The 13,676-nt window shown below is 35.9% G+C and overlaps 1 protein-coding gene across 2 annotated transcripts in view; it reads right to left on the reverse strand.

Moving 5' to 3' along the window:
- ddc (dopa decarboxylase) overlaps nucleotides 1-13,476 on the reverse strand; it is a 35,231-nt gene extending 21,755 nt beyond the window's left edge. Inside the window, exons 1-7 of one of the 2 annotated variants that reach the window (XM_051720139.1) lie at nucleotides 13,173-13,300; nucleotides 9,607-9,868; nucleotides 6,546-6,659; nucleotides 5,969-6,088; nucleotides 2,542-2,676; nucleotides 2,313-2,456; nucleotides 434-500 (exon numbers count right to left, since the gene is read on the reverse strand). In XM_051720139.1, the coding sequence (XP_051576099.1) occupies nucleotides 434-500; nucleotides 2,313-2,456; nucleotides 2,542-2,676; nucleotides 5,969-6,088; nucleotides 6,546-6,659; nucleotides 9,607-9,807 (781 nt within the window). In that variant the 5' untranslated portion in view covers nucleotides 9,808-9,868; nucleotides 13,173-13,300. Of the gene's footprint in view, nucleotides 1-433; nucleotides 501-2,312; nucleotides 2,457-2,541; nucleotides 2,677-5,968; nucleotides 6,089-6,545; nucleotides 6,660-9,606; nucleotides 9,869-13,172; nucleotides 13,301-13,330 lie in introns of those variants that run through there. The other variant, XM_051720137.1, reaches the window with a different exon arrangement.
- Nucleotides 13,477-13,676: the final 200 nt, after the last annotated feature.

The following is a 13,676-nucleotide window of genomic DNA, read 5'->3' on the forward strand; positions in this document are numbered from 1 at the left end:
GACAACTGTCAGATCAGCAGTCTTCCCCATGATTGTGTAGCCTAGTGAACCAAACTGAGAGACCATTTTGAAGGCTCAGGAAACCTTTGCAGGTGTTTTGAGTTGATTAGCTGATTGGCATGTCAAAATATTCTAATTTGTTGAGATAGTGAATTGGTGGGTTTTTGTTAAATGTGAGCCAAAATCATCACAATTAAAAGAACCAAAGACTTAAACTACTTCAGTCTGTGTGCATTGAATTTATTTAATACATGAGTTTCACAATTTGAGTTGAATTACTGAAATAAATGAACTTTTCCACGACATTCTAATTTATTGAGATGCACCTGTATATTTCTATAAATGTATCATAATTAGTATAGAAAAAGCATTATTTGTTTGTATCCGTAAAATAAAAACATTATAAAATAACAATAATTTTGATTGATCTTACAAATAGGGCCCAGCTCAGTGATGCAGTCAAATGCACAGGATGGAGTCGTCCCCAAAGTTGCACAAAACTGAGAGAAACATACAGAAAATGGAAATCTCAAATAAGGATTATTATGCATTGATGTAAAGTCATGAATTTGCCATTCGCAACCCATTTTTCTTCCGTAATCTGACATATTTATGAGTGAAACAGAAAATAGGGCAGACTTGATTTTATCCAGATCAGGAATTGAATGAATCATGAAAAGTGAGTTTGCTAAAAAATAATTCATAAACAGCTATTTGGATATAGGTTAAAATTATCCAATAGACCACATGGCCTCAGTGACATCAGTAGAAAAAGAAAGCTGTTTCAAAGCAAGTGGATTTTGTTTGATTTTGATTATTTCGAAGACAACCCAACTTTTTCTTTGGCATAACATGCTCTGAGGAGTCATTGACAATAGGACCAGGAACATGCATTAAGATAATAAATAGGGTCAATTTTGATTTTCACATTTAAATTTAAGACATGTTTTACTTCTTTGAACTATATTCAGGGTTCAAAGAAAAACTAATTGTGAACAGTATTGCTTATCACAATGATTCATTCTTGCTTGGTTTGTTTTACGCAGTACTTCTTCTGCCACAGGTCTGCTGGCTGAGCCCAGGGCTAATTTCACTAATGTGATTCAGAAAACAGGCTCTCCAAACAGCATTAGCAATCATGCAGACCGCAGGGGACAGGACCAGTGGAAGAACAGACACAAATGTCCAACTTGTACTCATTTCTCTTTGTGCTCTCAGTCTGAATGATTGCTATCTTTATTCAATACTGTTTGACTGATCCTGTGATTTTGCATTTTCATGTAACCCTGTGTGGTACAGTGTAGCCATATGTCTACAATTAGTTTTCTTTCACTTTCTCACCTTTCAGAAAAAGCTGAAACATAATGCATTGTTAAAAATAAAAGGGCAGTCTTTAAAGTAACCAATAATATGCTGTTTTTAAGCTACCTTTAAAACACATTTTGGTATGTTTCTTCTATGTCATGATTTGTTTGTTGCATGTTAATTAGATGTTGCTGTGAACTGATCATCTTTATCTAACATAGTTTTGCAGAAAATTGGGAAAATATGAACATTGCCATGTTGCCATATAGAAACTCCATTCTAAAATGGAACTGCACTAATGCATTTTCTCTTTGGGAATTTTTATAGATACTGTCATTTATTTGATTCATTTATTTGAATATGTTTATCATAATATAATTACATTTATGCATAAATAACACAATCCTGATTTGTATTTCTTCTTTTCAGGCAAAAATGAAAACAATTATGTTTTGTAAGAAAATGCAAGAGTGCACAGTAAGTCAATTCAGTTGACAAAAGTGATGAAGATCTAGGCTTTAGTGACAGTGAAAATGAAATCGATAATCAAAAAATTTAAGAATGCATGATAACGAAACTTCAATTTGCTGTATGGCAATGTTTCCCAATTTTTTCCCCCAAATTATTTTAATGTATTTTAATTTTTTATTTATTTTTTTATTTATTTATTACTAGAGGTATTTTATGTCAGAAAATCAAATGAGAAAATATATTCAATTGTAATAGTGTAATACGGTACTCTACAGGGATATATTGGCTTGATATGTGGCTAGAAGTAAGACTTAATCTTTGAAAAGAAATGCAGTCTAGAGGCAATAAAATTACAGTAATAATATAGTTATGATAGTATTATTATATAGGTATAATGTAGTTATTATACATTGTTGCACTATTAAGTAATAATAATAACTGATTTATTTTATAATTGTTATAATTTACTTCAATAAACTTAATTATGTGTTTTTTAAGTGGCAGAACTGTGAAATGCAGACATCAGATACACATACATAGAATGGTATGAGTCCTGCGGCTTTGTCCTCCTCCAGAACTCTCTGCAGTGCATCTCCTCGCACAGCAAACTTACTGTCTGTTGGTATTTTCTTCATTCTCACTCCACCTATCAACCCTGCCCTCTCCACTGATGAGTGCGCCTAAAATATTAACAAAAGTCAACTGTTTTATTTATTTATTTATTTATTTATTTTATGTATATTTCATCTGGGCTTGTTTTCTCACCTGTTCGGATGAGTAAGCCACCAGTTTGGATATAATGTCTGCTTCAGATCGGTCCGGATGGTCGGCCTGGATCAGTTTGACAATTTTGGAACGAGCAGCAAGCAGAGCTATCAGAGTGGCTTCACTAGCAGTGCCCTTAGAAATAAAAGCACATTATATGTTTTACTTTTACATTTCAAGAGTCTTCTTTATATTTTATGTTTCTGCTTATTATTATAATTAATTTTGAATAAAACCTTGATGTAAAATTTTGAGCATTTCTACACAAGTAGACAAAATATTGTCAAAGACTGAATCTCAAAGCAGAGAGCTGTTTATTAAATTTCAAAAACAGTGTATATTGAACGGGTCTCAGTTTGTATGTTGACATGTTCAATATAAGCTGGACAGAGACATAATTTCCATCAAGCAAAACAGCCTCGATCAATACACCTGAAGCTGCTTAGAGATTGTAAATTCAGCCGTCATTAATTTTCATCAGCACTCTTGCTTTGTTTTGTATCTTCTCGTTAAGTATATGAGAAGACTTCCACTTGAAACCCCTCAATACAGATCACATCAGCTCATTGTGAGGTTGAATAGCCTTTGATTTCCCTTTGTCAGCCTGACAGAAAACACCCATGTCCTGATTATTAATGATTTACTTCACTTATTAATGTAACCTGGAAAACTACAGCCACACTTGTTGGGCAACTCAAGTATGATATCTAACGCTGCAAGCTGGATGTTCAAATTTTACTTTGAATGCCCAACCGGTATTTTAAAGCAAAATGGTTTCATTTAAAGAACAAGAAGGCTTTCCAATTACAAATTCTATATCTATCAAAACAGACCATCAGTCCAAAGTCTATTATGAACAGCATGTCAATTTTATAATTATTATGTGCATGGTTTTTGTGACCTGATACTAAAGAAAATATTTGTTCTTTCAAAAATGTATTTGTCACATCTCCATTTACTGTCAAATATAGTGGAAAAACGTAAAAGATATATGCACATTAACATACAGTACATCTTAACCTATGTTGATAAAACAAGTCCATGTAGAAATTTTATGAGTCAACTACCCTAATTAATAATGCAGTTATGCAAAGGGTAATGCCAAATATTCAATTTTCTGCATGTTCTTTTACCTCTTCTCTACAATGACCACTTTTGCTGCATACAAAACCTACAAACTCCCTCATTAGTGCATGCTATCATTGCAAAATAATGCAGTCTGTTGCCATAGTGAGCTACTCTGAAAAGCCCAGAGACAAAACCATACAGGAGGAGGATAAAGTGGCTTTAATGACAGAGCATCAAACCGACTGTCATCAGTGGGCTCTCTCATGCGCTCAGCATCCTGTGTCTCCTCTACAAACAGCCACAGCTGCTTAACTGCTGCATCCAAAGTGACGAAATGAACGCAAACTGCTCTCGACTCACGCCCACCTGGCTATCACCTCTCATCTTTGGCTGACATCTTAAAAGCCAATTTCCACAGGCTGGGCAACTTTCAGAGGCAGGAGGAGAAATCGATGGTGAACAAATTGTTGTGTGTTTGATATTTGCTAGTGTTCAAATAAAATGGCCTGTAAACACTGTCTGAGCATGTGTCTGATTGCACAGGCTGCATTTGAGTGGCTGTTCAATTTATTTGACACCTGGAACAAGACCGTGTTGGGAAATTAGAGCTGCAATTTTTAAAGGTGCACTCAGTAAAATGTTGTGTACGTCGTCCTGAACTTTCACTGACACCTAGAGACCTGGATGCAGCATCATTCAAATGCAATAGTTTTCTGTTAATAATTCACTATTCACAGTCAGCCATGATTCATTTAAACCATGAGTGAAAGTGTCCAATAACATTAGGGGACCCTCTCCAAGCCTTTAGCCTCCTTGTTAGCGCACCCGTCTCCCATGCCGGAGACGCCTGGTTCGAGTCCTGTTCAGAGCGGGTAGAACAGGAGCATCACAATGATACCGTGACCCAGATGGGAGTGAGGTTTAGGGGGGTGAGTGTAATGGTGGCCAGCTGATAGATAGCTGTGCAATGTGTATAAACCTCACTCTCCTGACCTCAAGAGGTGCACTAGCGACTGACGCTAGAGGCTTTAGCCTCCTTGTTAGCGCACCCGCCTCCCATGCCGGAGACGCCTGTTCGAGTCCTGTTCAGAGCGGGTAGAACAGGAGCATCACAATGATACCGTGACCCGGATGGGAGTGAGGTTTAGGGGGGTGAGTGTAATGGTGGCCAGCTGATAGATAGCTGTGCAATGTGTATAAACCTCACTCTCCTGACCTCAAGAGGTGCACTAGCGACTGATGCTAGAGGCTGAAGCCTTTAGCCTCCTTGTTAGCGCACCCGCCTTCCATGCTGGAGACGCCGGTTCGAGTCCCGTTCGGAGTGGGTAGAACAGGAGCGTCACAATGGTGCCATGACACGGATGGGAGTGAGGTTTAGGGGGGTGAGTGTAATGGTGGCCAGCTGATAGATAGCTGTGCGATGTGTATAAACCTCACTCTCCTGACCTCAAGAGGTGCACTAGCGACTGACGCTAGAGGCTGTAGCCTCCTTGTTAGCGCACCCACCTCCCATGCTTGAGACACGGTTCGAGTCCCATACGGAGCAGGTAGAATAGGAGCGTCACATTAGGCGACATAGAAAGTGGCTAAGATGGCAATATATTGTTTATATCCACATCATTGAACATAAGCCTATGATTGGCCTGCAATGTCATTCTGTCCAAGGTAGACTTATTATAAGGACTATGTATCTATTCATTAGATGGACACTTTTGGAGTGTCTCACTTTGGTTGTGTTATGTCATAAACAGAGTGTTTTTAGGATGCTGTGTCAAGTTAAACGTAGTTTAAACCTTAGAAAAACATGTCTTAATACTCCTATATTCAAAGTTGCACTCCGTCCAATTGTGTTTTAATGCTAGAAGGCATCCTTATCTTGTGCTGTCTGGTTTGTTGCCTGTAAAGCTGCAGTTGCGCTTAATGCCACCTACTGATTGAGACTCGTAAAAACATAAAGGTGGTACAGTACTTCATGCTTGAATTGATCTGATGGTAGGAAAATTCCTTATTATGGTCTGGAGGCATGATTAATTGCGTTATATTTTTAAGCGTTATTTTTTACATAATTATTATCACTGAATTAACGCATTTAATCAATAGCCCTTATTTTTATACACTAGTAATTGTTTTATATCAGATCATGTTATAATGTGAATATCGTGACTATATTTACAATATAGAATAGGCTCTAGATTGCTTGAATAGTTAAATGAAAATTATCTGTATTTTATCCACGGACCCCCTGCACTTTCTTTATCGACACCTGGATAGTTAAAATCCCTGGATATAAGTGGTTCCACATAAATTTAAATCTAAATTTAAAGTACAAGCTGCTAAAATGTTTTCATAATTATCTCACTTGGATGACCCCTCCTCCTCTGCCCTCTGTGCCAGCGAGAAAATCTTCAGGTAGCTTCAGCATTTTTCCCAACCAGTCCAGCATCACTGTCTCCAGCTCTGTACAAGCAGGACTCGCTGCCTAAAACACACAACAAAACCTGAATCAGCCTGATCATGCCAGAGAAAATCAGGTCATACCAGAGGAAGAGTAAAGAGTAAAGAAAGAGAGAAGAGGAGTGAAGCAATGGATGGATGGATGGATGGATGCATGGATGCATGGATGGATGCATGTATGTATGCATGGATGCATGGATGCATGTATGGATGTATGTATGTATGTATGTATGTATGTATGTATGGATGGATGGATGGATGGATGGATGGATGCATGGATGGATGCATGTACTGTATGTTTTCATGTAGGCATGTATATACATATGTATGTATGTACTGTATGGATGGATGGATGGATGGATGGATGGACGGATGGATTGGTTGAAGGATGAATGGATGCATGGATGGATAGATGGATGGATGGGTGAATGGATCCATGGATGGATGGATAAATGGATGGACAGAGACATAAAAAAACATACCCAAGAGAATCCAATGCAACCAATAGCCCCACACAACATGTCTGCCAACATTGCAGGAAAAGAGTTGGCAGTTGGGAAATATGCGTAGAAGTATGGACTGTGCCAGTGGGTCACCTAAAATAGAGCAGAAGAAACATAAAAAGAAACTTTTTTTAAATCAACGCAAGAAAATATTTCAAACTTCACTATAACAAACCTCAGTATTTTCCATTCATGGCAATATAACTGTGGTAGTTTTGTTTTATTTAGATTTTTTTAAGGTTTTGAGACTAAAGAATAAGGTACAGTACAGTATAACACAGGACACAACTGTCAACTGTCAGCCATGGTTTGGTCTTTTGGCTTTTGTTGACCTTTGCTCTTTTGAACAGGACTATGACTTCAGTAATAGTGACATCAGGGTTTTTTCTCTGAGATCTTTAAAGGTTAGATAAAATTATTAAGGGTAAATACAATTATTTCATGTGTTTAGTAGAGGAGAGAGCCTGGGGCACTGCGGGTATGTCTCTCTCTTGTGGGATTTTCCTATTGTGAGTCATTCATTAGCTCCAACAGACACTCATAAAGTACTATTAAAACAGCACTTCTGAAAGGTAAAATGGGTCTAACTGGACACAGAGGGAAGGTTAACATCTTTAACTGAATTAAAGTGTTTGTTTATCCCTCTGAGCTATGAAATGAATCGGTGGGGAAGGCTTTTCTCTGAATGCAGGTGAGAGTTTAATGATTGATTTCCTAACACTTAGATTCTGTCCAGAGAGAGTTGAACTTTGAGCATGCTTTATCAAATGTGAGAAAACTTCTTATGATGTCGCCAGTGAAATAAATGTTTTTTTTTTTTTTTTTTTTTTATCTGCATAAGATAAATCACACACTGTTAGAGTTATGAATATTTGCATTGCATGATCCCGGTTTCAACTGTGTATAGCATACTGTTTATAGCATATTGTGTATAGCATACTGTGTATAGCATACTGTCTGTTGACTATGTGAGAAGTAACTAATGTACACTTATGAAAATGAGTTTCCTGGTTCTAAATTCAGAAAAAAAATTAAAACAGAGAAAAACAAAGATGAAAGACTGCAATTCAACATGGAAAATGTCACAAGAGCTAAATCTCAGTAAGGTTTTTAGTTAAATAACCAAATTGCACAAATGCTTGTTTTCTATAGCAGTGGATTTGTATGTTGATTTCAAACACCTTGTGCAAAATGTCGTAAATTAGAGTAATTTTTGTGTGTATCTTTCATTTTAAGTCTATTTTAAGTCTATATTTCATACTGAAATTCCAATATAATCATACTTTTTGCTATAGCTGTCAGGTAAACAAGTGAACACACACACAAAAAAAACCACATTGGCATTAATTATGGCACGGATCAACTATATAATTAAGGTAGATTTTAAACAAAAGGTAAACTGGTTCTCTGGACAAGGGTGTATTTTATAAATGTCATGTCGTAGCAGGTTTTCACACGTTTTTAAATGTTGTGTTTGGGTTTTATAAGTTGCAGCTTTATACAGTTCATTAATTACAGCTATTTTGGTTAACCAAAACAATGTTTTTTGTATGTTGCATTTTCACAAATTGTTTTGTGTTTAATAATTGTTTTTAAAACTAAAATGCCATTAATGAAATGTTGTGAGGGATAATTTTTATTCAAGATAGTATTTCATTTTTCTAAAAAGGTATTCTTTTCAAATCAGTGTCAATAAACAGCCCATGCTATAGGGGCATGTTGTCACATACAGTCAATATGTGTTAAATATCTGTATCTGGTCAAGTGTTCAGTAGTTTTTCAATACTTTAAAGTGGGTGTCTATGAAATTGACTTTAAGATTGAAGTAAGAATTAAACATCCTATTAAAATAAAAAGCTTAACAAATATACCCATCAAATACACATCTTACCAGTCGAAAAAAAAGGTCTCATAGAACAGATTTGTCCCAAACATATAATGCACATACTGACAGAATTGGAGTTCATAATGTAAGTCTTTATGAATATTTTAACATTTTTTGCTTTGACCAAATACAGTAAAATAACTGTGTTTTCTGAAATCAGAAGGACTGAAAAAAAAAAAAAAAAAAAAAATATATATATATATATATATATATATATATATATATATATATATATATATATATATATATATATATATATAGTTGTTTTAACTTAAAAAAGGAAGTGTTCGTGTTGCCTTAAAATGGTAAGTTGTGTCAACTTCATAGGGAAAGTTGTTTAAACAAAGCATAAAGTTGACTTCAGTCAATATAACTTGTTAAATTAACAATGTCTTTTTAAGGAAACTTGACTTTCTTAGTTCAATCAACTCAGTTCTAATTTATTTCATAATGACTATAGAAGTTGAAATACTTAATTTAATATTATTAATTACCATGAATAATTAGGGCCATCCCATTGTCAGAGTTCAAATAAACTGCCATTAAATGGTAAATGGCCAGTAGATGATCAGACACCAGCATTTGATCCCTCTATCATATTCAGACTTAAGCTTGTCAAAGAAACACACATGGACCTCAACACTTTACACGCAAATTACAATGATGGTGACAGTCATCAAACATAACACTGAGTAAAAGATGAGCTCTGATTGATTGCTACATGAAAAATAACTGAAAGTGACACACAAACACAACAACTAAAAGCATAAATAAAAGCAGCAAACAGTAAAAATACGACAGTAACACTGCAATTTTCATAATGTATGCCGCAGTGCATGCTGGAAATCTGAATATGTGAGCATGATGTTCGTAGTTCTCTTGACCTATATTTCAGCTGAATAGTTTTTCAAGTTTTCCAAGTTCAATAACTTCTTACAAGATTAGACAACAAAACTTGGAAAATTGAGTTCTCAACAAGATCAATCCAGTATAGTTCTTCTAACTCTACATTTTAAGTTATGATAACTAAAAGGCAAAATAATTTTTTACAGTGTAGTATGTCATAACTGCTTTGTTACAACTTTCATCAAACTACAACCGTCATGGCCACAACTGTTTAGAATTATAAGTGGTAGCTAGTCAGCACTGACTCACCCCTGGCATAATGACCCTCTCAATGTCTTTGACCACATCCTCATAGCTCTCCGACTCCTCTGGGGCCTCCTCGGGAATCAATGACCTCAGATATCCAGGTTCCACATCAGGGTAAACCTGCCTCTGCTCAATATTTTCTAAATAATCAGCCATATAATCCACCATCTCTTTCCCGTGCCTCCGAAACTCTGCAGCGTCCATCTTCTCAACTGTGGCGGTGAATGGAGAATCTCTCGGTTGATACTGGCTTCCTTTCAGTGTCCTAAAATGAGGAGAGGAGTAACTGGTGTCTTTATATTTGTATATTCAGTGTCTTTAACTATTATGTACTAACATTAAAATACAGACATACTTATTTAGTAACTACATTTTGTTCTGCAAAATTCTCACAAGATTCGCATTTGCTGCGACTGAGGTTGAGGTACAGGAGGTTTAGGAGCAGGGGTAGGGTTAGGGGCTAGGGTTTAAGGTTAGGGTTGGTGTAGGGTTAGGTTTAGGGGTAAGGTTTACAGTGTAACTACAGATGTGATTAAATGTAGGCACTTTAAATGTAGCAATGCAACAACACGTATATACATACTAAGTACATTGTATCAAATGCTTAAGTACATAGCAGTAAAACACACCTAATATAAACTGGGTCCATAATATGTATATGATTGAAATTTTTTACATGGTACACATTACTTAAACCTCAATAGGAAATCTAGGGCCTGAGATCACAAGTTTAAGACATAAAATGTAATTACAGCAGATATACTCAACCATTACTTTTAAGTACTTTGGAGCATGAATGAATACCATGCACATAGTATGATTGGTAGCATATTGTATAAATCCTTAAATGGTCTACAGTCTTACCTCACTGATCTCCTGTCTGAGCATCACTCAGTGAGTTCTCTGAGGTCCTCAAACCAGAGATTATTAACAGTCCCAAGAACTAGACTAAAATTAAGAGGTGACCGTGCATTTGCTGCAGCTGTGCTGCAGTTTTGGAATAGCCTGCCTGTTTTTATTAAAAGAGCCACAACTGTATACGAGTTTAAATCAAAGCTCAAAACATATCTTTTTCAAAAGTTTTTAACCAATGATGTTTTCTGCTGTTTTACATGATATGTATTGTTTGTGTTATGTTTTATAACAGTCCATCATTGTGTACCATATTATGCACATCATGTACTGTAGTTTGTTTTATTATATTTTTATGATATTATGTACAGCACATTGGTCAGCTGTTGTTGTTTTTAATAGTGCTCTATAAATATAATATAAATATAAATAAAAGTGGCATAGACATTGTGAAATAAATGACACTTGTGACACTCAGTTGTGTCTTCTAAATGGTCACACACTTATATTTTTATTTTTGGATGAATTATCCCTTTAAATAAAAGAGACTATATCAGTGAAACTATTGTTCTACAAGAGCTCTGTACAGTACTGTATGTATCTACACTGTTGGTAAAAGTGACTGCTACTAATAATTTGTAAGCTTGTTACTCATAATTCTCTTCACCCTAATCCAGGTAATACAAACGGACTGAGGTAGCCTATGTGTCAGTATGTGTATGTGTGTGTGTGTGTGTGTGTGTGGGGGGGGGGGGGGGAGAGTTTACAATTACTTTTTTTTAGGTTACAAATTACAAGTAATTACAAGGGTATTATACTATAAATGTGGTTTATGAGGACATTTCTAGTGTCCCCATAATTTAAATCGCTTAAAAAACATACTAAATTATGTTTTTTTTTAATGTAAAAATGCAGTAAGTTTTTTGTGAGGGTTAGGTTTAGGGGATAGAATCTATAGTTCGTACAGTATAAAAATCATTATGTCTGTGGAGAGTCCTCATAAGGATAGCCGCACCAACATGTGTGTGTGTGTGTGTGTGTGTGTGTGTGTGTGTATACAGTATGTGTGTTTGTTTGGATGTGATTGACTCATTCACAGGTGCCTTGTCTCATTGATTACGTCCCAGTAAATACTATTAAAGTTGTTAATCTTTACATACACAATACACACTTTTGTACTTAAATTGAGTCCTCTATCAAACACAGCTGAAAGCTATTTGGTTCATTAAATGAAGCTTAACATTGTCTTTGTGTTTGTTTTTGAGTTGCCACAGTATGCAATAGACTGGCATGTCTTAAGGTCAATATTAGGTCAAAAATGGCAAAAAAGAAATCGCTTTCTCTAGAAACTCGTCAGTCAATCATTGTTTTGAGGAATGAAGGCTATACAATACTTGAAATGGCCAGAAAACTGAAGATTTCATACAAAGGTGTACACTACAGTCTTCAAAGACAAAGAACAACTGGCTCTAACAAGGACAGAAAGAGATGTGGAAGGCCAGATGTACAACTAAACAAGAGGATAAGTACATCAGAGTCTCTAGTTTGAGAAATAGATGCCTCACATGTCCTCAGCTGACAGCTTCATTGAATTCTACCCGCTCAACACCAGTTTCATGTACAACAGTAAAGAGAAGACTCAGGGGTGCAGGCCTTATGGGAAGAATTGCAAAGAAAAAGCCACTTTTGAAACAAAATAACAAAAAGAAAAGGTTAGAGTGGGCAAAGAAATGCAGACATTGGACAACCGATAATTGGAAAAGAGTGTTATGGATCTTAACCCCATTGAGCTTTTGTGGGATCAGCTAGACTGTATCACAAGACAGCCACATCTATGGCAAGTGCTACAGGAAGTGTGGGGTGAAATGTTACCTGAGTATCTGGACAAACTGACCAGATAGATGCCAAGGATCTGCAAAGCTGTCATTGCTGCACTTGGAGGATTTTTTTATGAGAACTCTTTGAAGTAGTTTAAGTTTATTGTAATAGTAATTTTTCACGTTATTAATGTCCTGACTATACATTGTGATCAGCTGAATGACACTTTGGTGAATAAAAGTACCAATTTCTTTCCATAAGAGTAAAATCTGTACATTATTCCAAACTTTTGGCCGCCAGTGTAAATACAAATTCATACAATAAGCTGCTTGAAATAAACACAAATAAATCAGCCAATGCAGAGACGCAGATTAAACTACTGAATAAATAATTTTCAAGATAATGATGCAAAGATGATGACAGTCATAATGAATAATGACACATTTTTAGAGGATATTTGCAGACATGAGCTTAGATCACCAAAATCAACCTTTGATTTGTAGAGCAACAAGTCACAGCTTAGATAACACTTTATGATTTGGAACATGCAGGTGTCTCAATGGCATAAAGCAGTTGCTGTAAAAAAAAAAGGTGTATATACAAAAATGCTGACATTTCTATTCACATTCTATTGACATGCTTCAACCATTTTTTCCTCAGAAATAAGTATGCTATTAAAAAAAATGTGTATAGCCTTAAAATATGGTTATTGTGGTAGTATCAAAAATATTATTAAATATGACTGAATCAACCTGACTACATATGGTTATTCCAACTAAAGTAATTGGATTGAGATATAGCTATTTATAGCAAGATATAACAAGTTAGAAATAGCTTTTTAAGGTAACAATTGCACACTTTTACCTTTTGCAATATACGTTTATTAAATAGACAGCTACCGTAATACACCTCAGCAGTTATGTGTCATCAACCTGTCAAAATCCCATAATAGTCCTTCCTGTATTTGGACATTGCACCTGGACTGCGTTCTAACTGCTCAACAAGTATTACACGCATACTATCTTTCTCTTTCCTCCTTTAGCGTTATTGTACTCACAGTGTCAGGCAAAAAAGAAGAGTCCTCCCTCTCGTCAGTCCTCACAGGCTCTGTGTTTGTTTCAAACACACATATTTAAAAACACATACACAAAGAGAGCAAAGCAGAGTGATGTGCAACAGCAGGGAAGCCTAAGGGTTTATCAGCCTTGCCACCGCTCAGACAGCCAATCAGAGCGAAGCTCTCATTCAGAGCAGCATGCCCAGGCAGGGCAAGTGGAGCTGATTCATAAGGAGTTAATGAAAGCTCACTTTCCACACACACCCAAATACAGTTACATACACAAGCACAATCCAAGCATGCACAACAAAGGGCACCTGCCTCTGTAATGTACAATGCATTAGTC

This window comes from Myxocyprinus asiaticus, chromosome 16, assembly GCF_019703515.2.
Source record: "Myxocyprinus asiaticus isolate MX2 ecotype Aquarium Trade chromosome 16, UBuf_Myxa_2, whole genome shotgun sequence".
NCBI lineage: Eukaryota > Metazoa > Chordata > Actinopteri > Cypriniformes > Catostomidae > Myxocyprinus > Myxocyprinus asiaticus.